This window comes from Salmo trutta, chromosome 18 (genome assembly GCF_901001165.1).
Source record: "Salmo trutta chromosome 18, fSalTru1.1, whole genome shotgun sequence".
Taxonomy (NCBI): domain Eukaryota; kingdom Metazoa; phylum Chordata; class Actinopteri; order Salmoniformes; family Salmonidae; genus Salmo; species Salmo trutta.
Genome location: NC_042974.1, coordinates 37,530,434 through 37,552,970, shown reverse-complemented (window position 1 = coordinate 37,552,970; position 22,537 = coordinate 37,530,434). Strand labels below are relative to the sequence as shown.

At 41.7% G+C, this 22,537-nt stretch overlaps 1 protein-coding gene across 1 annotated transcript in view; it reads right to left on the bottom strand.

The window, feature by feature from the left end:
• The window catches only part of LOC115153257 (glutamate receptor ionotropic, delta-1), a 454,984-nt gene that overhangs the window by 86,442 nt on the left and 346,005 nt on the right, over positions 1 to 22,537 (bottom strand). The window contains exons 6-8 of the mRNA XM_029698512.1: positions 16,596 to 16,769; positions 12,327 to 12,488; positions 7,020 to 7,139 (exon numbers count right to left, since the gene is read on the bottom strand). Coding sequence (XP_029554372.1) covers positions 7,020 to 7,139; positions 12,327 to 12,488; positions 16,596 to 16,769 — 456 coding nt within the window. The remainder of the gene's footprint in view (positions 1 to 7,019; positions 7,140 to 12,326; positions 12,489 to 16,595; positions 16,770 to 22,537) is intronic.

The window sequence follows — 22,537 nt, the reverse complement described above, 5'->3', positions numbered from 1 at the left end:
CATCTACCTGATTAGTTAATCACGTAATAATAATTACAGAGAATTGATTCGATAAAATAAAAATAAGTCTTCAGTTTAATGATGCCAAAGACACAACACTATGCATAGATAATAAACAGTGAGTAGCAGCAGTGTACAAAAAAATGGGGGGGGGGGCGTGTCAATGTAAATAGTCCGGTGGCCATTTGATTAATTGTTCAGCAGTCTTATGGCTTGGGGGTAGAAGCTGTTAAGGAGCCTTTTGGTCCTAGACTTGGTGCTCCGGTACCGCTTGCCATGCACTAGCAGAGAAAAGAGTCCATGACTTGGGTGACTGGATTTTTTGAGGATCGGGGGACCCATACCAAATCTTTTCAGTCTCCTGAGGGGGAAAAGGTTTTGTCTTGCCCTCTTCATGACTGTCTCGGTGAGTTTGGACCATGCTAGTTTGTTGGTGGAAGTTTCAAGGAACTTGAAACTCTCGACCCACTCCACTACAGCCCTGTCGATGTTAATGGGGGTCCGTTTAGCCCGCCTTTTTCTGTAGTCCACGATCAGCTCCTGTGTCTTGCTCACATTGAGAGAGAGGTTATTGTCCTGGCACCACACTGCCAGTTCTCTGACCTCCCTATAGCCTGTCTCATTGTTGTCAGTGATCAGGCCTACCACTGTTGTGTCGTCAGCAAACTTAATGATGGTGTTGGACTCGTGTTTGGCCATGCAGTCGTGGGTGAACAGGGAGTACAGGAGGGGACTAAGTACACACCCCTGAGGGACCCCAGTGTTGAGGATAAGCGTGGCAGACGTGTTGTAACCTACCCTTACCACCTGGGGGCAGCCCGTCAGGGAGTCCAGGATCCAGTTTCAGAGGGAGGTGTTTAGTCTCAGGGTCCTTAGCTTAGTGATGAGCTTCCTGGGCACTATGGTGTTGAATGCTGAGCTGTAGTCAATGAACAGCATTCTCACATAGGTGTCAGAATCAACCACTGTTTGAGGAGCATGCAGCCTCTAGCTGTGCAACCGGTGATATTCCGCACAAACTCTGTATGCCATGGGCTCTCCAACCCAAGTGAAATCTGTTTGGAAACATCGATAGTAACATGTTTTCACAACAAAATATATTTCATTAAACTGTCGACAACCCATCTTTCTGCGTGCTTGAGAAAGGAATTAAGGAGAGAGGGGAGGAGATTGAAACACATGGTGGTGAGATATTCTGTAGGTAATGGGTCAGACTATGAATTATGAAAATATAAAAAAATCCCTATTACTAGGCTATTCAAAATCAAATACAAATCCACTATAATTCTAGGCTAGCTCTGAATTTGTTTAATTTTGGCGTATAGGTTAGACTAATTATGTACCAAAGACATCTTAAATCAATTATTTTTATATTTTTCTGCTGTGCATAATATGAGGAAGGACTATCTATTGTATAATGGCACAATCCTTTTTTTAATTCATATTTTTTTCGGGTACGGCTCATATATATATATATAAGCCAATGCATATATGTATAAGCTCTAATCTGCCCTGAGTACCAGACCATTAGTAACCTGATGATCGTTAGTGAGTTGGGTACTAACAAAGCATGTCCAGAGTGCATAAGAGGAGACTACCGTGACTCTACGGTCACATGGAATTTTACTGAGGTCATGACTCATGACTGCAGTTGTGGTGGTAATACGGTCACCGCAACAGCACCTAGTTACACCACGGGCTGGTCCTCCACATCCTGAAATCACTATGAATTCTGGATAATGTGGTTTGCTTACAACCAGGAAATGTTGCTGGCTCATTTCTACCGGTGAGATGCAGAAACGCTCGTATTTGCGTGTAGTGAGGAAATTTGAAATGTTTATGACACGTATGATATGTTAATAACTAATGGACCTATAGATAACAAAATAGAGCAGCAGTGAAATGTCCCTTTAATGTCCTCAAAGCCTACTCAACACGCATCGGTACGGACAAAATTATTTTCCTGAGCGAGACAATGTTGTTTGTGATGGTCGACCTGTGTGATAGCTGAATCAATTCCACACTCCTCACCAGGAACATATGAACAGGCCATTAAATGGGACGGAGGAGAGGTACTTGTGTTTGTGTCTGGTTTCCCCAGTAAATGGCCATGCTCCAAGAGGAAGGCAGACAGGCATACTGATAATGAACAACAACACTGAATGCATTTGGCATGCCATTAGCTGGCCCTCCCATGCCCTGCCTGGGTGCCTCTAATGATTTCAAGAAAATAATGCTCCAGTGTTTGTGTCTGTATCTATATGTCTGCACATGTTTTTCAGCTAAGGAAGTGTGTACTCATGTGACCATGTGTATAGTATGCATGTGTTGCTTATTCTGTGTAGCGTGTGTGTGTGTGTGTGTGTGTGTGTGTGTGTGTGTGTGTTTTCTGCAATTGCTAATGGCCATAGTATGATGAATTGGCTTAATAATTCCAGTTAGGTAGTCTAGTGATTAAATCTTCATTACAGCTCCCAGTCACTCCCTGCTCCACATTGATTGCCAGTAAACTCAATTCCTCTTAATTCTGCAGTAACTTTGTGACTGAACCAGGACAGAAGCATCAACAAAACAACAACTCGCACAGTGCACACAAACAAAGCATACTATTTGTGATTATGGTTAGTTCGTTTTCACACACACACTTGCATGTACGCACACACGCAGACTTGCACACCACAGGCACACATATACACATGCACAGACACACACACACACACACACACACACAATATTTATTGATGTTTTGTCTCCTTATTGATGTTGTCTAATTTCCACTTGTGGTTTTTCCATTTTAGATAACTGGCCCACTAATGAGTATCAGAAGTAAATAGTCTGCGATAGTTATTGACACACTACAACACTGCACCTGCAGAACATATTATGCATCTCTTTAAGCTGGTATTGCTGTGTTTGTCTGACCTCCAGGGAGCACTTTATATTAAGGTCCCTTATTAAACCATTTATAAACAGTTTGTAAATAGTTTACTTACTATTTATCATTGTTCTTATATTTGTAAATGTCAATATGCAATCTCTAAATAGTTCTGTAAACATTTATAAACACTTTAAACGATTTATTAATGATTTATAAGATAATTAATAAGGTGTTTGATCATAGCAGGGAAGTTCAAAGTCAAAAAGTAGTACTGCAGGCATTGTTAGCAAAAAACAAGAACCCACATTATTGTGAATGGAAATAAAGCTATATTTGTGGTAAATTTTCGTGTAAATATATATATTTTTGGAGACAATCATGGTACCAATAATTGATTCTTATACACCAGATGTATGTCCTTGAACCGATTTATTTTAAAATCGCACAGAAGAAGTTATAAGGATAATTGAGCTGCTAATGGCAGCCTGCAGTACCATGGTCGGCCTTCAACTTGAGTTAGTCAATGAGAGGGGGCAGCAATGAGCTAGCCTGCAATGTCACTTCCTGGAGTAGCTCAACATGCCCATCTTTCCAACTTAATTTAGCTTTAGTGCGCTATTGAGTTTTCACATAGGAATAAATGGTGTCACGTGATCGATTGCTTTGTCCATTCATATATAGAGTCATTGGATCACAGTATGTTCACAATTTGTAAATAATTAATAATATACTACAAATGTACATATAAACTGGTTATAAAGGAGTTATTGTCAACTCATAAGATTATTTATAAGGCATGTTAAATGGTTGATTAATGGATTGACTCACCATTTATATGTATATTTATACATGTATTTATATAGGTTATGAATGGTATGCTTAAGCAATAAGGCCTGAGGGGGCGTGGTATATGGCCAATTTGCTAGCCTAGCATGCTTACGAAAAAAGCAGTATTATGAAACATTTGCATTATTTAAAGTATCTCAATTCCGCAGGTTGGATAAATGGGATAATTTGGAGTACAGTGACACCTTCCATCGCTGGTTTGAGGAAAATGTTCAAGCCTTATCCTTCGTCCATCACCATGTTGAAAATATATTGGCAAAGAACAGTTTTGACCTGAAGGTAGACTGAACTTCAAAAGAATTCCACATTTCAATTGTATTTCAAAAGAACAAAACATGCTATTCTTGTCACGCTCTGATCTGTTTCACCTGTCCACACCCTCGAGGTGTCGCTTATTTTCCCCAGTGTATTTATCCCTGTGTTTCCTGTCTCTCTGTGCCAGTTCGTCTTGTATGTTCAAGTCAACCAGCGTGTTTTTCCAGTGCTCCTGCTTTTCTATTCTCTTTTACTAGTCTTCCCGGTTTTCACCTATGCCTGTTTTTCTGGACTCCATTCCCGCCTGCCTGACCATTCTGCCTGGCCTGACCTCGAGCCTGCCTGCCATTCTGTACCTCTGGAACTCTGAACTGGTTTTGACCTTTTGCCTGGCCACGACCATTCTCTTGCCTACAACTTTTGGATTGTTAATAAACATCTTGGACTCTAACCATCTGCCTCCTGTGTCTGCATCTGGGTCTCGCCTTGGGCCCTTATAGTACGAACTGGCCATCGTCGCCGCATGCATGGTATGCGCACAAAGAAAGACGCCGTGGCAAGCTCCATCTGGCCTTCTACAGCCACTTCCTGTCCCTCATCGCTCCTGGTCCCATATTCCTCTGGATTTCGTCACTGGGCTTCCTCCATCAGATGGCAACACCACCCTTCTGACGGTGGTGGACAGATTCTCCAAGGCTGCCCATTTCATCCCCATTCCTAAGTTACCTTCAGCCAAGGAGACGGCCCAGCTTATGGTGCAGCACGTCTAATGCGTCAATGGACTCCCGGTTGACGTTGTCTCGGACCGGGGTCCTCAGTTCTCGTCCCAATTCTGGAAAGCATTCTGCATTCTTATGAAACCCATCAGCCATCCTGTCCTCTGGGTTTCATCCCCAATCTAATGGCCAGTCAGAGCGAGCCAATCAAGATATAGAGACGACACTCCGGTGTCTGGTTGTCAGTAACCCCACCACCTGGAGTCAGCAACTGGTCTGGGTGGAATATGCCAGAAACATTCTCCCTTGCTCGGCTACTGGACTATCCCCTTTTGAATGCTCCATGGGGTATCAGCCCCCGCTCTTCCCAGAGCAAGAATTTGAGGTCAACGTACCTTCAGCCCAGATGTTTGTCCGCCGCTGTCAGCGTACCTAGAAAAGAGCTAGGGTGGCTCTTCTCAAGACCACCTCCAAGTATCGGCGACAAGCGGACCGCCACCGAACTCTGGCTCCTCGATATCGGGTCGGGCTGAGGGAATGGCTCTCCACTTGGGACCTACTCCTCCGGGTAGAATCCCGAAAACTTCCCCCCCGTTTCATTGGTCCTTTCCCCATTTCTAGAGTCATTAGTCCCACTGCTGTCTGTCTGCTGTTTCCCCGTACCCTCCATGTTCACTCTATATTTCCTGTTTCCAGGATTAAACCCTTGTCTCACAGTCCTCTGTCGTCTGCTTCTCGGCCCATCCCTCCCCCCGTGTCATCGATGGCCAGCCAGCGTATATGGTGAGATGCCTCCTGAGAGTTCGACCATGGGGCAGGGGTTTCCAGTATCTGGTTGACTGGGAGGGTTATGGCCCACAGGAGAGTTGCTGGGTTCCGGCAAAAGACATCCTGGACCCGGCCCTCATCGGCGATTTTCACCGCCGACACCCCGGTCAGCCAGGTATGCGCCCAGGTAGGATGCCAGGTGGCGTCCCTAGAGAGGGGGGGGGGGTACTGTTACGCTCTGATCTGTGTTACCTGTCCTTGTGATTGTCTCCACCCCCTCCTGGTGTTGCTTATTTTCCCCAGTGTATTTATCCCTGCGTTTCCTGTCTCTCTGCACCAGGTAGTCTTGTATGTTCAAGTCAACCAGCGTGTTTTTCCCGTGCTCCTGCTTTTCTATTCTCTTTACTAGTCTTCCCAGTTTTGACCTTTGCTTGTTTTTCTGGACTCCATTCCCGCCTGCCTGACCATTCTGCCTGCCCTGACCTCGAGCCTGCCTGCCATTCTGTACCTCTGGAACTCTGAACTGGTTTTGACCTTTTGCCTGTCCACGACCATTCTCTTGCCTACCCCTTTTGGATTGTTAATAAACATCTTGGACTCGACCATCTGCCTCCTGTATCTGCATCTGGGTCTCGCCTTGTGCCCTTATAATTCTGTTAATTTGAAATACATTTTCTAAATATCATAGTGTTTCTTAAGACCCGCCTAAACAAACAATTGATGTTGGATATTACATTTATTTATTTGACTGTTAAAAGGGCAGCTATTGTATTTGTCGAGGCCCGGCCATTCTAGTGTTTAGTAAATGGTTTATAAGGATCTACATTAATCATCAACTACAGTATTTGTAAGTGTGTGTACTCACATTTACAAATGTACTTATTAACAGTTAATAAATATCCCATTCATGACATACAGAAATACATTTATAAATATGTATATAAATGGTGAGTCAAACCATGAATCAACCATTTACAAATACCTTATAAATAATCTTATGAGTTGACAATAACTTCTTTATAACTGGTTTAAAATTAAATGAGTAGTTCATTATTAATAATTTACAACTTGTGTAAATATAATGATCAAACACCTTATTAATAATTCTTATAAATTGTGAATCAATAATTTAAAATAGTGTTTATAAATGTGTATATTACTACTTAGTGACTGCTTATTGACATTTACAAATGTAGGAGCAATGATTAATAAATGTTAAGCAAACGCTTTACTAACTGTTTATAAATGGTTAATTAAGGGACCTTAATATAAAGTGTTACCGACCTCCACTATACTACCTGCCTGGAGATGTGAAAGATCTCCAGTAGAGGGCACTCTTCCTCCTGACACTTGACAAGTATTCGCTGACACGTATGTTATGGAACGGTTTTGAACCCCACTGAAAGCTTAAGGCACGATCCAATACACAATTAGAATACACATTGTGTCCATGATTGCATATGTTCTTGCATGTTCCCGAAACACAATTGATCAATATCAGAAAAAAGCTGTGAATAAAACAGGATAACCATTTGCGTTGTTCAACATTGACTCACCCGTTTGACATCTTTCCCAAACGTCTCACTGTAGCTGGTCCCCAGGATCTCAAACTGGACGTGGGAGTTAGAACCTTCGGCACGGAAGTCCATCATTCCTGTTAACCCGGTGATCCGTCTCTATGGCAACAGCATAATAACAAGGATACTTTAAGTGGTGTCTAATCAATCAATCAAATGTCTTTTATTTAGCCCTTTTTACATCAGCAGTTGTCCCAAAGTGCTTTACAGATACCCAGCATAAAACAAAATGCAGGTTAGTCTTTTTTTAAATATTATTCTTGTTCTGGAGGCAGCTCTGCAGAGTGGTCACTAGCTGGCACAGACACAAAGCCATAAAATCTGATTTTAAACCTAACCTTAACCACACCACTATTTTTGTAATTTTTTTTATGTAACCTTTATTTAACTATGCAAGTCAGTTAAGAATAAATTCTTATTTACAATGAAGGCCTACCAGGGAACAGTGGGTTAACTGCCTTGTTCAGGGGCAGAATAACAGATTTTTACCTTGTCATCTCGGGGATTCGATCCAGCAACCTTTCGGTTACTGGCTCAACGCCTAACCTTAATCCTAAATTAAGACCAAAAAGCACATTTTTGTTTTAATACATTTTTACAATGTAGTCAATTTTGACTTTGCATCTGGCCTATCTAAGGGAAAATCGCTCAGTTCTGCCTTCAGGACAAGACCTCACGACAATAAACGTCAACCTGCGCCTCAAACCCAAAGAGCAAACAATGCAGAGTCAGACGCACAGTGGCTAGGAAAAACTCCTTAAAAGGCAGGAACTGAGGAAAGCTCAAATCTCTAATATGCTTTGAGTGGTCTATAACATGTTCAGCAATCATCTAAGTTGATTGCTGAACATGTCTGTGTCCACATTTTAAATAAGTACACTACAATGCAACCTACGCTTGAGTGCCAATGGAGTACAAATGCATCCAAATGCTGATGCATCCATATGAGGTGATATGGAAAGGATACTTTGTACACTCATACTGTATGGCTTAAACAGTGCATTCGGAAATATTCAGACCCCTTTACTTTTTCCACATTTTGTTACGTTACAGCCTTATTCTAAAAGTGATACAATAAAAAATGGTTCTCAACAATCTACACACAATACCTCATAATGAAAAAGCGAAAACAAATTTTTAGAAATGTTTGCAAATATAAAAACAGAAATACCTTATAAGCCTTCAGACCCTTTGCTATGAGACTTGAAATTAAGCTCAGGTGCATCCTGTTTCCATTGATCACCCTTGAAATATTTCTACAACTTGATTGAAGTCCACCTGTGGTAAATTCAATTGATTGGATATGATTTGGAAAGGCACACACCTGTCAATATAAGATCCCACAGCTGACAGTGCATGTCAGAGCAAAAACCAAGCCATGAGTTCAAAGGAATTGTCCGTAGAGCTCCGAGACAGGATTGTGTTGAGGCACAGATCTGGGGAAGGGTACCAAAAAATGTCTGCAGTATTGAAGGTCCCCAAAAACACAGTGGCCTCCATTTTTATATGGAAGAAGTTTGGAACCAGCAAGACTCTTCCTAGAGCTGGCCACCCAGCCAAACTGAGCAATCGGAGGAGAAGGGCCTTGGTCAGAGAGGTGACCAAGAACCTGATGGTCACTCTGACAGAGCACCAGAGTTCCTCTGTGGAGATGGGAGAACCTTCCAGATGGTCCAGATCCAAAATTGAAAATAATGTCACGGTCTGGGGTCAGATATGATTGCTTCGGGTATGTGTAATTTTAACTTACTTGTCCGGAAACCTAGCTATGGCAGCTATTAGTCCACTATAGCACGAGTCAGCTTGGTTAATGGCAATCTCTCGTCTCTCCCTCCCTCCCTCCTCCATGCTCCTTGTTTCACTCGTTCACAGTATGGCCCGACGGCACCTCTCTCCTTCTTCCTTGCTTTATCAGCTCGGGCTAGTAAAGTAGCTAAAATAAAGTAGCTGCTTCCCTGACTCGGATCACATCTTGTCTGGGTCCGGACCAGGTCTATACGGAATGGGTCTAGTGGTCCTCGGGTCCGTTCGGGAACGCGTCTCGAAGTTATAATTTTTTATTTATTTATGCATAACGGGTTCGGGTGGGATAGCCCCAGGTCCATTTCGGAATGGACCCGTGAAGACCTTTACTCTCTTAGTATTTCTGCCTCTCTCTGCTGTACATATCAGCCAACCAGACCGAATATTGATGATGATGTAGGCTAAATCAAGTGTTATCAAGTGTTAATCAAATGTTATGCTGCTGTGGCAGTACTGTTGATATTTAAACTAGGTAGCTAGCTACACACACTCGACCGGTGACAGCATCTCTCAAGCCTGTTTGGATACCACCATACAGGGCAGACTGGGAAAAAGTCACAAGCAGGTGCGCACAAGCTCAGTACATGGAAGATCATCAGACGCAACCAATGGACGGGGGAGGGGGGTGGCGAACTTGATAACGACTAGCTGGCAGTGGGTTCCGAACAACCATGATACAAAATGCATACAAATAAAAACATTTTGTGGGAAATTATACCACCACCCAAAAGGGCACTTGGGAGAGTGGAAATGCAAAGGGGCATGTGCTCTGCACAGGTAGAGCCCTATCTGTGCAGGTGCCTGGTGCAAAGTGATGTCCATTAGATGATGTGCAAATACCTAAAACGTTTCAAAATCATCTGGTTTCTCAGGGAATGGTGAGCGGTAGAGGGAAATCATGACTAGTCAACAAGGCAGTGTCATCATCACTTCATAAGAAAACAATTACTAATACAATAGGTCTTTTTTCCTTTCAATATTTTCATTTCTAAATGATTAATTTCATGAAGGGTTTAATCACAGCCTATAAATTGATGCAATCAAGTACATTTTGTTCCAATTTGTTAATTTGGATAAACCAAGATCACCGAAGGAAATGCTGGTGAATGAAGCCGAGGAAGGAAAGGGGGACTCCAAGCTAGGCTGAAAAGATGTGCTATATGGCCTCCACTTCCTAGTATCCTGAAGGCTAAAATGTGAAATCGCTGGATTTTTTTTGTGAACTCAGAGGAAGGCTTCAATCGTAGAGTGACATCAGGGAATGCTGTGGCTTTGTTTTTACAGAGACATGGCTTACGGACGATATACTCGACTCAACCAGATGGCTTTTCCATTTTCAGTATGGATCTAAAGGCAGCTTCTGGTAAGAGTAGGGGGGAGGGGTGTGTTTCCTCATCAACAATACCTGGTGTACTGAGATTGAAAACATCTCAAGCTCCTTTTCACCCGATCTGGGGCGGTAGGTAGCATAGCGGTTAAGAGCGTTGCGCCAGTATCCCTGAGTCGACCTGGTGAAAAATCATTCGATGTGCCACAAGGTATTGCTCCTGTAAGTCACTGTACAAGATAATTAGCCAGCAAGAAACCTCTCACCCAGAAGCAGTCTTTATTGTCGTGGGTGATTTTAACCAAGCAATTATCACCAAAATGTATCCTGACCCACAAGAAGAAACAACCTGCTAGACCATCAGATCACATCTCTCTGTTCCTCTCTGTTCCTCAACAGGGAGACACCAACACAGAGAATAGTGAGTCATTGGACAGAGGATGCAGACTAAATGCTGCAGGATTGTTTTGAGAATACTGATTGAAATATGTTCAAAGATTCATCCACCAAGGAGACTCATACATCAACATCGAAGAATATACATCGTCAGTCACAGGCTTCATTAGGAAATGTGTTGAAGTTGTACTCACAATAACAATACGGACAAACCCCAACCAAAAACCTTTGATGAACAGAGATATCCGTACCATGCTGAGATCACATACTGCAGCATTCAATGTCAACAGAACAAACGTCAATTACTCAGTGGTGTGCGAAGCGTGCAAGGTAAGCAGGTACGAGCTCCGCAAATCCATTGCTGAAGCAAAAAGACAATACAAACTGAAACTCGCATTGATGTTTGACAACTCATGTTCGCAACGCATGTGGCAAGGACAATAGACAATAATGGACAATAAAGGCAAATCCAGCTGTGTGGTGCCCACCTAAGCCTCTTTCCCAGACGAGCTTTACACATTCTATGCTCGCTTCAAGGAATCCAGGAAGATACACGTTGCTCCGGACGACCAGGTGCATTCGCTATACAAGGCTGACGTGAGGAAAACTTTCAAAAGAGTGAAAACTCACAAAGACACCAGCCCAGATGGCATCCCTGGCAAAGGTCCTCAGAGTGTGTGCTGACTAGCTGGCGGGTGTTTTCTCTGACATATTCAACATTTCTCCGTCCCAGGCTGTAGTGCCCACCTGCTTCAAGGAGACCACCATCCTCCCAGTGCCCAAGAAAAACAAGGTGACATGCCCAAATGTCTATCGGCCAGACGGGCAGACCACAGGCTGTGAGGATTGGCAACAACACCTCCTCAACCCTGACTGTTAACACAGGGGCCCCCCAGGGGTGTGTTCTCAGCCGTCTGCTGTATTCCATATGTTCACCCACGACTGCGTGGCTTTGCACGACACCAACTTCATCGTCAAGTTGGCTGATGATATCACGGTTGTAGGCCTGATAACCAAAAATGACGAGTCAGCCTATAGGAAGGAGGTAAGTGAAGTGGCATTGTGGTGCCAGGACAACAACCTTTCCCTCAATGTCAGCAAAACAAAGGATTTTTTAAAATAATTGTTTAATTTAAATAGGCAAGTCCGTTAAGAACAAATGCTAATTTACAATGACGGCCTACACCAGCCAAACCCTAACCAGGACGACGCTGGGCCAATTGCACATCGCTCTATGGGACTCCCGATCATGGCCAGTTGTGATACAGCCTGGGATCGAACCAGGGTCACTGATGTAGTGATGCCCCTAGCACTGTGATGCAGTGCCTTAGACCACTGCGCCACCCGGGAGCCCTGGAAGTTGATTGTTTTCTTCATGAAGCAGAGGAAGGAACGTCCCACTGATCCACATCAAAGGAACTGCATTAGTCAGCAGTTTTAAGTTCCTCAGCACCCACATCACCGAGCACTTGACATGGACCAACAACCCCGCCACTCTTGTCAAGAGGGCCCAACAGCATCTCTACTTCCTAAGGCAGCTGAAGAAAATTGATACGCCAAGGAGACTGCATGTAAGCATTTAGTTTGACGGTGTGTACCATGTGAATCCTGCACATATGACAAATAAAACTTTAAACTTGAAACTAAACACAAAAGACTGAATCATTCTCTTTGTACATCTGTATTCAAAGAGTTGAGATACATGTGAAAAGAATGAAAGGAATCCATTTTGACACCGTATGAGTTAGTCTGCGTCCTACCTTCTGGATGGTGTCCAGCATAGACCAGCCTCCATTCCAGGGCTTGGTGGACTTCCTCATGCAGTTCAGACTAGCCATGCTATGCCACTTCCTGTCCTCCAGCTTACTGTAGAAGGCATTGGCCAGCATCAGCACACTGTCATACAGGTACAAGTTGGAGACCTGGGGAGAAACAACACAATAAAACATCTTCTAGAAAAGGTTTTGAGCAGAATCAGCAGCGTCATGCAGGTAATTAACTAATTTGAGATCTGGCAGGGAAAAACTCCCCAAAACTGTTGGAGCTAAAACGAGATGCTCAAAATCAATTGTTGAACCTTCTGAAAGTTTACAAGACCAACACAAAAGCGGTTCCTCTCTGCCTCTGCCTCTGCCCCTGTGAGGTTTAGGGGAAATAAATTGCTCAATAGGGAATAAGCATGTCCACAGAATGAAAGGGAGAAACAGACCCATAGTGGTTGACACCTGGGGTGCAGAAAACACCCAGTCTGACACTGCAATGACCACTTTTAAGTTACAGACAAGAGATATGAAAGATAAACTCAAGTTTTCTAATGATAGAAAAAGACATGTCTGTTGAAATGCCACAGAGCATTACTCACAATTACACCCACGGTATACCTTTTCCAACTTGTCTGTGGGAAATTGTGATTTATTGAAGGACCACTGGAGAAAGAGAAGCCCAAACACATTCCCTGGCATTTTCATTTGGAATAAAAATAGGCACAATGGATTGCTTACGTCCAAAGCATGCTTTCGATATAAGGGAAGTATTTTGCTACACCAACAAAGGCATGTATGAATGGCAGGGTACAGCAATGACACAAGGAGATATTTGCTGAAGGACACCATTCCTCAGACCTCCGTTCCTGTATTCTATCATGGTTCACCATGAGATCAATACATGTACAATTATTGTTTCCTCATTTCATAGAGGATTCAATTGGACATTCAATCCACATGGCCATATTGGGTATAGAGGAAACACACTTGTTGAGTTGAAATTTATGTGACGGTGGTAAATCGAGTTTACAAAATGCATATTTTTTTTTTTAAAGTTAGCTCAAAAGTTAGCTCAAACATAAACACACTAGGTAATTTCCATATAAAAGGACCCATGAGCAACAACATGTGATGTTCAAAGGAGCATGTCAAATTGGGTGTAAAAAAAAAGCCATATCTATATTTTTTGGAAATTAAGGCATATATACATTTTCAACCATTTTCCATCCTAAAAACGTGGAATAAGCAAAGGCTTTGATTTCTGGTCAAACAGATGGAAAACAGATGGAAAACATCTACCAGAAACACAATAATGTTAAAGTAAAGACTCCTGCCAAATAATATCAACACTTACAGTGCCTTCAGAAAGTATTCATACCCCTTGACTTATTCCACATTTAGTTGTGTTACAGCCTGAATTCAAAATGGATTAAATATTTTTTTTTCTCACTGTCACGTCCTGACCAATATTTAGGTATTATTTGTATTATATTTGGTCAGGACGTGGCAGAGGTATATTTGTTTTGTATTATGGGGTTTTGTGTGTGGTGTAGTGGGGTGTGTTAGTTTTGGTATAGGTTCTAGGTTTGTTTTTCTATGTGTAGTTTTGGGTGCTGGACTCTCAATTGGAGGCAGGTGTTTCTAGTTGCCTCTGATTGGGGAGTCCTATAAGTAGGTGTGTATTTGTTTGGTAGGTTGTGGGTAGTTGTATTTTGCACTGCGTTTATTTATGCCTGTAAAACTGTCACTAGTCTTATTTTGTTTTCTTGTTTTTCCTCCGTGTTCACATTCATTTAATAAATTAAGATGATGAGCACTAACTCCTCTGCGTATTGGTCCACATTCTCCGACGATGATTTCGCTATATCGTCTGACGACGAACATTTCTGTGACACTCACCCATCTACACATAATACACCATAATGACAAAGTGAAAAAATGTTTTTAGAAATGTTTGCAAATGTATTGAAAAATAAATACAGAAATATCCTAAGTATTCATTCACAACCCTGAGTTAGAATCACCTTTGGCATTGATTACAGCAGTGAGTCTTTTTAGGTAAGTCTCTAAGAACTTTCCACACCTGGATTGTACAATATTTGCACATGATTATTTTTCAATTCTTCAAGCTCTGTCAAGTTGGTTGTTGATCATTGCTAGACAGCCATTTTCAAGTTTTGCAGTACATTTTCAAGCCTATTTAAGTCAAGACTGTAAGTAGGTCACTCAGGAACATTCAATTTCGTCTTGGTAAGCAACTCCAACGTACATTTGGCCTTGTGTTTTAGGTTATTGTCCTGCTGAAAGGTGAATTATGGGACTCCCGATCATGGTGGAAATCACTTGGAGCTGATTTCCTGGTGTTTTTAAAGTATTGTATGTCTCAAGAAAAATGTATGTTGTTTTATTTTTTATTTTTTTATCAGAAAACTTGGAGGGGGCAAATAAAACCACTCGGCCGCCAGTTGGGAAACTCTGCTCAAAGGGATATTTAATGTATGCTTTTTCTTTTTACCCATCTACCAATAAGTGCCCTTCTTCGCAAGGCATTGAAAAACCTCCCTGGTCTTTGTGGTTGAATCTCTGTTTGAAATTCACTGTTCGACTGAGGGATCTTACAGATAATTGTATGTGTGGGGTAACAGAGAGGTAGTCATTCAAAAACTCATGTTAAACACAATTATTGCACACAGAATGAGTCCATGCAACTTATTATGTGACTTGTTAAGCCTTTTTTACTCCTGAATTTATTTAGGCTTTCCATAACAAAGGGGTTGAATACTTATTGACTCAAAACATTTCAGCTTTTAATTTTTAATTAATTGGAATAAGTCAAGGTGTGTGAAGACATTCTGAAGAAACTTTGCCTTGGACCTTGAAATTCCGTTACCAAAAACCCACATATCTTTAAGTTATTTTAAAATGTCTCTCCCTCATGAGGAGGGAGGATAATGAAAGTACACAGAACTTAAAAGGTAGACCTATCAATTAGGTATAGTGTTTTTACTGATATCAATTTTGTATATGAATTATTAAGTGGTTAAAACTTGAAATTCCATTACCAAATCGTTAACTACATTTTCCTAAAGATCGGTAATGGAATTTCTGCAATTAAATTGGGTACAGTGGGAAATCATAGTAGTAACAAACCACAGTTGGGTTCAAATGTTTGTACAGGACAGTATAGTTCAGTTCAGCTCAGTAAAGAAAAGTAGAGTATAGTTCAGTACAGTACAGCACAGTAAAATACAGTACAGTAAATAAAAGTATAGTTCAGTAGAGTACTGTACAGTAGAGTTCAGTACAGTACACAGTAGAGCACACTAGAGTTGAGTACACTGTATTGTACTGTACTCTGTTGTACTGAACTCTACTGAACTCTACTCTATATAAAAATAACCAGTGTGTAGAATAATATCCAAATATTCAAAGAAGGATATTGCATTTTATACATTTGTATACCTATTTAGGATACATCACCATGAAGAGAAGGAAATGCCCACTTACAACGCCTAAAGCATTTGTTATCACTGAAGCTTTATGATGGTCTGGCTGGTGTACTTAAGGCTTTATGCATCACTTGATGAATCCTAAGAAAGTAAGTCTGGTGTACTAACGTATCATGATCATGACTTCAAAGGGGATAGATAAGGGATAGATAAGTGGCCAGTGCTTTACCCAGCACAGGTAACACGTCTATATCAGAAAAGAAAAGCACTTGCCTGTGCTTTTTTTCTCTCTGACAAATACTTGGCATTAGCCAGTGCTTCACCTTTTTTCACATTAATAATTGAGACATAAAGTCTAAAGTAATACCACATGATTTTACCATCTGTCCTAAACAGTGTTCTATGCTAGCTATGGAGTTTGAATAGTAAGTCATGGTCATTGCACACTAGATGACTACGGAGAATATTTCTAAGTCATTTTTAACATTAGAAATCTGTGTTCCTGTGTTATCCTGTGTCAGAATAGTGATGGTGACAGACTGAGGTGTTTAACATTGGAGGGATGTGTGAAGGAAATGACAGTGTTAGAATGATGATGATGTTCAATGTTGTGACAGCGCTGACAGGCCAATCGCTCTCGCCGACCTTCAGACATGCTTTTGTCATGGTTATGGTCATGTCTTGTCAATATATGGGGTCATGTTGGGTGAATGACAAAGTATTCTGTGATGGTGTGGATACAGTGTTACGGTGATGACAGGGTGGTGACGGGTCTGATGGTCAAATAGAGTAATAAAGTCCTATCCTTCACACTGACCTCCAGGGACTGCAGGTAGCCCTCCTGGGGATCACAGAGCAGAGAGGAGATGCGGTGGTTGTTCCTCATGCAGCGGATGTTGGTGTCTCTCCACAGAGGGAAGATCTGCCGTATGACGGTCATCCGGCCCAACGAACTGTGGACCAGCTCCATGATTTCTGTGTCACTCACCTCCTGCGGCAAAGAAGAGAGGGTGAGGTGGGAGGGTTCATGGTCAAAACCATAAAATAAATCTAAGAATTGTCTTGTAAATTCACACTATGAACTTGTCTTAAGCTGTGGATTCACATATGAATTATAGGACTAGGTACAGGTTGTGTGACAACTAAGTATGAGTATGATTAATCAATATACACATTAAGAAATACATGCAATAAACACTCTTCTCAAGGTCAGGTTTTCAATTAATTTTCAGCTGAAAATGGATTGGGGATCATCACTAATGTCCGATATCGATCAGTTCCTTTGGAAAATTGACAAAGTAAAAACTCTACTTCAATTTCTTAGAATCCCAGAACGTACACCATAAAGCTGTGGGGAGGAACCTCCCTACTCATGTATGCAGGCAAGGGTGATGGATGAGAGGAATGCGTTCAGGGTCAGACAGGGGATGACCTGTGAACGGTCAGATCAATAGCGATGAGACCTAGAGCTGCTGGTCTGACTCAGGAGCAAGACAGCGGTCAATGTTGATGTGACAGAAAACCAGCACTCGGATCAAACACCACAGTAATGAGACAACTGACGGGTCAAACTTATCGGTGTTTCTCTACCTCTCGGTCTATCTCTTTCGATCTGTCCAAGTTTGTTTTTCTCTTTCAGATGTTTCATCTCCCTTCCTATGTTTCTCGTTAGCTGTCTGTCTGTCTCGCTTTCTCCCTCGATTTCATTTTCCCTTTGTGTCGATTTATCTCACTCTCTTTGGCCCTTTCGCCCTATTTATCTCACTGTCCAAACTCATCAATTCCTTTGAGAAATACATAACTTTTATGCAACAAGCACCATACCTCATGGATAATTCAGTAGGTGTGTGCTTTACTGCTTTTAGAAAGAGGCACCTCAATTTTTATACAGCAGAAACACTACACTATGAGTCATACAAACAGCCAGTCAACTGTAAATAATGGATATTCATGAGGTGCTGTTGTGCATTAACCGGGTGGAAAATGCTGTAGGATTCATGGAGGTATGACCTCACGTCCAGGATCGTCCTTCCTGTCTTGACCTGTTAGAACATTCCACCACAGATGACTGCTGTGACATCACTTGACCCTGCAGTGACCTTGATGGAGCCATTTTGCTAACAAGACAAAAATGACCACAGACTAGTGGTTTGAAAGAAAAGCACAGAGTATTAAGCGCTAGGTCTTCATGTTTTAATGTTGAGAGAACACGTTTTGGTATGCAGGGGAAGAACGTTGGTGGGGTACCCTTTGAGTTTGTTGATTAGTCTGGTGGCACTCTAACACAGTGTGTGACTAACATTCTGGACTGTGTATTACTGTATAATACAATTTCAATGCAGGTCAAAGCCATCATTACAGAGCTGTATATCAGATTGAATGAATGTGTTAAGGAGATCAGCTGTTTATGCATTCAGTGGACATACACTTTGGGAGGAAAACACTACCAAAGCTCCAATTACTGTCCTGAGGTGACCAACTTAAGCATGGAAACCAAAAATATGTATTTCAATGGCAGACATCCTCTAAATACATTAATCAAATCAAGCCTGTCTGACAGCTAAATTATCCTCAATATGCCGCTCAGTCAACGTTATTAATCTATCATGATATATAAATCAAGAAATCCTGGTGATCACCATAGAGATTTAATTGGGAGTTAAAACACTTTTTTAAGCTTTAGACATGTATGCTGAGAAGATCTGTGACTTGGAGAAGGACTGGGAGGTACTGTACTCTTATCTAGCCCTCCCTCCCTCCCCCTAACAGCACACACTATCACTTGCCTCTACCATAACTAATCTGCTAGCTCTGACTAGTAGACACATACAGGTAACTGCCAACATTAAGGAAACACCAACATAAAGTGTCTTAATAGGGCTTTGGGCCACCACAGAACAGCTTCATCGCGCCTTGGCATAGATTCTACAAGTTTCTGGAACTATATTGGAGGGATGCAACACTATTTGTTCATGACAAATTCCATAATTTGGTGTTTTGTTGATGATGAAATGCTGTCTAATGAATCCCCCATAGGAGTTAAATTGGGTTGAGATCTGGTGACTGAGACACACACACACTTTAAACCCCCTATGCTCCTTTGAGACCCCTCTTTCAAAGTCATTGAGATCTCTTCTTCTAGTTTTGGTAGCCAAAACAATGGACAACTGATCATTTGTATACATGATCCTAAGCATGATGGTTGGTTAATTGCTTATTAATTAACATACGAACCACACCTGTGTGTGTGTGTGCGTGTCTGTGTGCGCCCGCGCACATCTCAGTCACCAGATCTCAACCCAATTGAACACATATGGGAGATTCTGGAGCGGCAACATTTCATCATCTTTAAAAGAGAAGGGTCCAGGATTATCTCCAACAACATAGAAAACTGCTTAAAGGGATACTTCTGGATTTTGGCAATGAGGCCCATTATCTACTTACTCAGAGTCAGATGAACTCATGGATACCATTTTTGTGTCTCTTTGTGCAGTTTGAAGGAAGTTGCTAACTAGCACCAGCGCAATTGCTAACTAGTGTTAGTGGATTGACTGGAAGTCTATGGTATCTGCTAGCATGCTAGCAGCAGATATCCATAGCCTTACATTAATTGTGCTAATGCTAGTTAACATTGGCTCACGAAACTACCTCTTAACTTCCTTCATACTGGACACAGAGACATAACAATGGTATCCACGAGTTCATCTGATAAGGGGCCTCATTACCAAAATCATGAAGTATCCCTTTAAGAGACTGACGGTCTGGGTTTGGTAGCGCTCCAGTCCTCCCTGTCATAATAAGCAAAAGAGGATATAGAAATTGTATTATACCCCTGAGAAATAAGTAAAGTCAATGTAAGTAACCTTATTTATGTTCGTTTAACTGTTAACTTCGAGGGTATTGTCAGCAATAATCATATGCCCATAGAATTTAATTCCACTGTTGGCAGCTCCCTCAGTACCATAGCCTCAAATGTAAATGTCACTGACATGTCTACCTTGGATCAGCCTCTCAGAATAGTACTAAAAACAAACAAGCAACCCAGAAAAGTACTAAACATAGCGCATATTGTTAAAGTATGTAGCCTGAGAAACAAGGTTCATGAAATGTACAACTTACTAACATCAGAAGACATTCATATTCTGGCCATTGGTGAAACACACTTAGATAATTAATTTGATGATGCAGTAGTAGCTATACATGGTTATAGAATATATAGGAAATATAGAAATGCAAATGAAGGAGGAGTTGCCATGTATGCCCAGAGTCATATTCATGTTAGGCTGAGAGAGGATCTCATGTCAGATGATGTTGAAGTAATATGGCTACAGGTTCATGTGCCTCAACTAAAGCCCATTCTTGTAGGAAGTTGCTATAGACCACTGAGTACTAAAAGTCAGTACCTGGACTATATGTGTGAAATGCTCGATGTATGTGTAGTGTATGTGATATCAACAGGTATATGTTCTGGATGACATAAATATTGACTGGTTGTCATCAAGCTGTCCACTCAAAAAGAAGATTCAAGTTGTAACCAATGCCTGCAATCTGGCACAGGCTATCAGGCAACCTACCAGGGTATTTACAAACAGAACAGGAACTAAATCATCCACGTATACTGATCACATCTTTACTAATGCTGCATGAATCTGCTCTAAAGTAGTATCCACACCCATCAGATGCAGTGAATATAATAGCCATATCTAGAAAAAACTAGGTTCCAAAGACTGGACCTAAAATTGTTTATAAGCGATCATACAACAGGTTTTGCAATGAATCCTATGTCGAAGATGTGAAAAATATTTGTTCTTCTAATGTGTGTAATGAGGAACAACCTGACTCTGCACTTGAAGCATTTATGAAACGGCTTCTTACAATTACTGATAAGCACGTGCCCATCCAGAAACTGACTGTTAGAACTGCCAAATCACAATAGGTTATGAATTTGAAAAAGTGATGGCTGAGAGGGATGAGGCAAAAAGAATAGAAAATAAGTGTGACAACACAGCAGACTGGCAAACACAGTAAATTGAGAAATCTAAACTAAAGAAAAATAAACTATAATATGGAACAAAGTTAAATTATAGAAAGAATGATAGTAAAAAGCTCTGGAGTACTTTAAATTATATTCTAGGCAAAAAAGTGAACTCGGCTTCATCCTTCATTGAGTCAAATGGCTTGTTCATAACAAAACCCTTTGATATTGCCAATCACTTTAATAACTTTTTTGTTGACAAGATTAGCAAATTGCTTCATATTCATGCATAACGGACCAAATAATGAAAGTTAAGTGCGGTAGTTTTGAGTTCTGCAAATTGGGTGTGGAAGAGGTGTTATTTTTTGTTGCTATCTATAAATAAGGACAAGCCACCTGGTACTGAGAACTTAGATGGTAAATCAAAATCAAATCAAATCAAATTTTATTGGTCACCTACACATGGTTAGCAAATGTTAATGCGAGTGTAGTGAAATGCTTATGCTTCTAGTTCTGACCATGCAGTAATATCTAATAAGTAATATAACAATTTCACAACAACTAACTTATACACACAAGTGTAAAGGAATGAATAAGAATATGTACATAGAAATATATGGATGAGCGATGGCCGAACGGCATCGGCAAGATGCAGTAGATGGTATAGAGTACAGTATATACATATGAGATGAGTAATGTAGGGTATGTAAACATGATATAAAGTGGCATTGTTTAAAGTGACTGGTGATACATTTATTACATCCAATTTTGAAATATTAAAGTGGCTAGAGATTTGAGTCAGTATGTTGGCAGCAGCCACTCAATGTTAGTGATGGCTGCTTAACAGTCTGATGGCCTTGAGATAGAAGCTGTTTTGCAGTCTCTCGGTCCCCGCTTTGATGCACCTGTACTGACCTCGCCTTCTGGATGATAGCGGCGTGAACAGGCAGTGGCTCAGGTGGTTGTTGTCCTTGATGATCTTTTTGGCCTTCCTGTGACATCGAGTGGTGTAGGTGTCCTGGAGGGCAGGTAGTTTACCCCCGGTGATGCGTTGTGCAGACCTCACTACCCTCTGGAGAGCCTTGCGGTTGTGGGCGGAGCAGTTGCCATACTAGGCAGTGATACAGCCCGTCAGGATGCTCTCGATTGTGCATCTGTAAAGGTTTGTGAGTGTTTTTGGTGACACGCCAAATTTCTTCAGCCTCCTGAGGTTGAAGAGGCGCTGTTGCGCCTTCTTCACCACTCTGTCTGTGTGGGTGGACCATTTCAGTTTGTCCGTGATGTGTACGCAGAGGAACTTAAAACTTTCCACCTTCTCCACTACGGTCCCGTCGATGTGGATAAGGGGTGCTCCCTCTGCTTTTTCCTGAAGTGCACGATCATCTCCTTTGTTTTGTTGACGTTGAGTGTGAGGTTATTTTCCTGACACCACACTCCGAGGGCCCTCACCTCCTCCCTGTAGGCCGTGTCGTCATTGTTGGTAATCAAGCCTACCACTGTAGTGTCGTCTGCAAACTTGATGATTGAGTTGGAGGCGTGCATGGCCACGCAGTCATGGGTAAACAGGGAGTACAGGAGAGGGCTGAGAAAACACCCTTGTGGGGCCCCAGTGTTGAGGATAAACGGGGTGGAGGTGTTGTTTCCTACCCTCACCACCTGGGTGCGGCCCGTCAGAAAGTCCAAGACCCAGTTGCACAGGGCGGGGTCGAGACCCAGTGTCTCGAGCTTAATGACGAGTTTGAAGGGTCCTATGGTGTTAAATGCTGAGCTGTAATCGATGAACA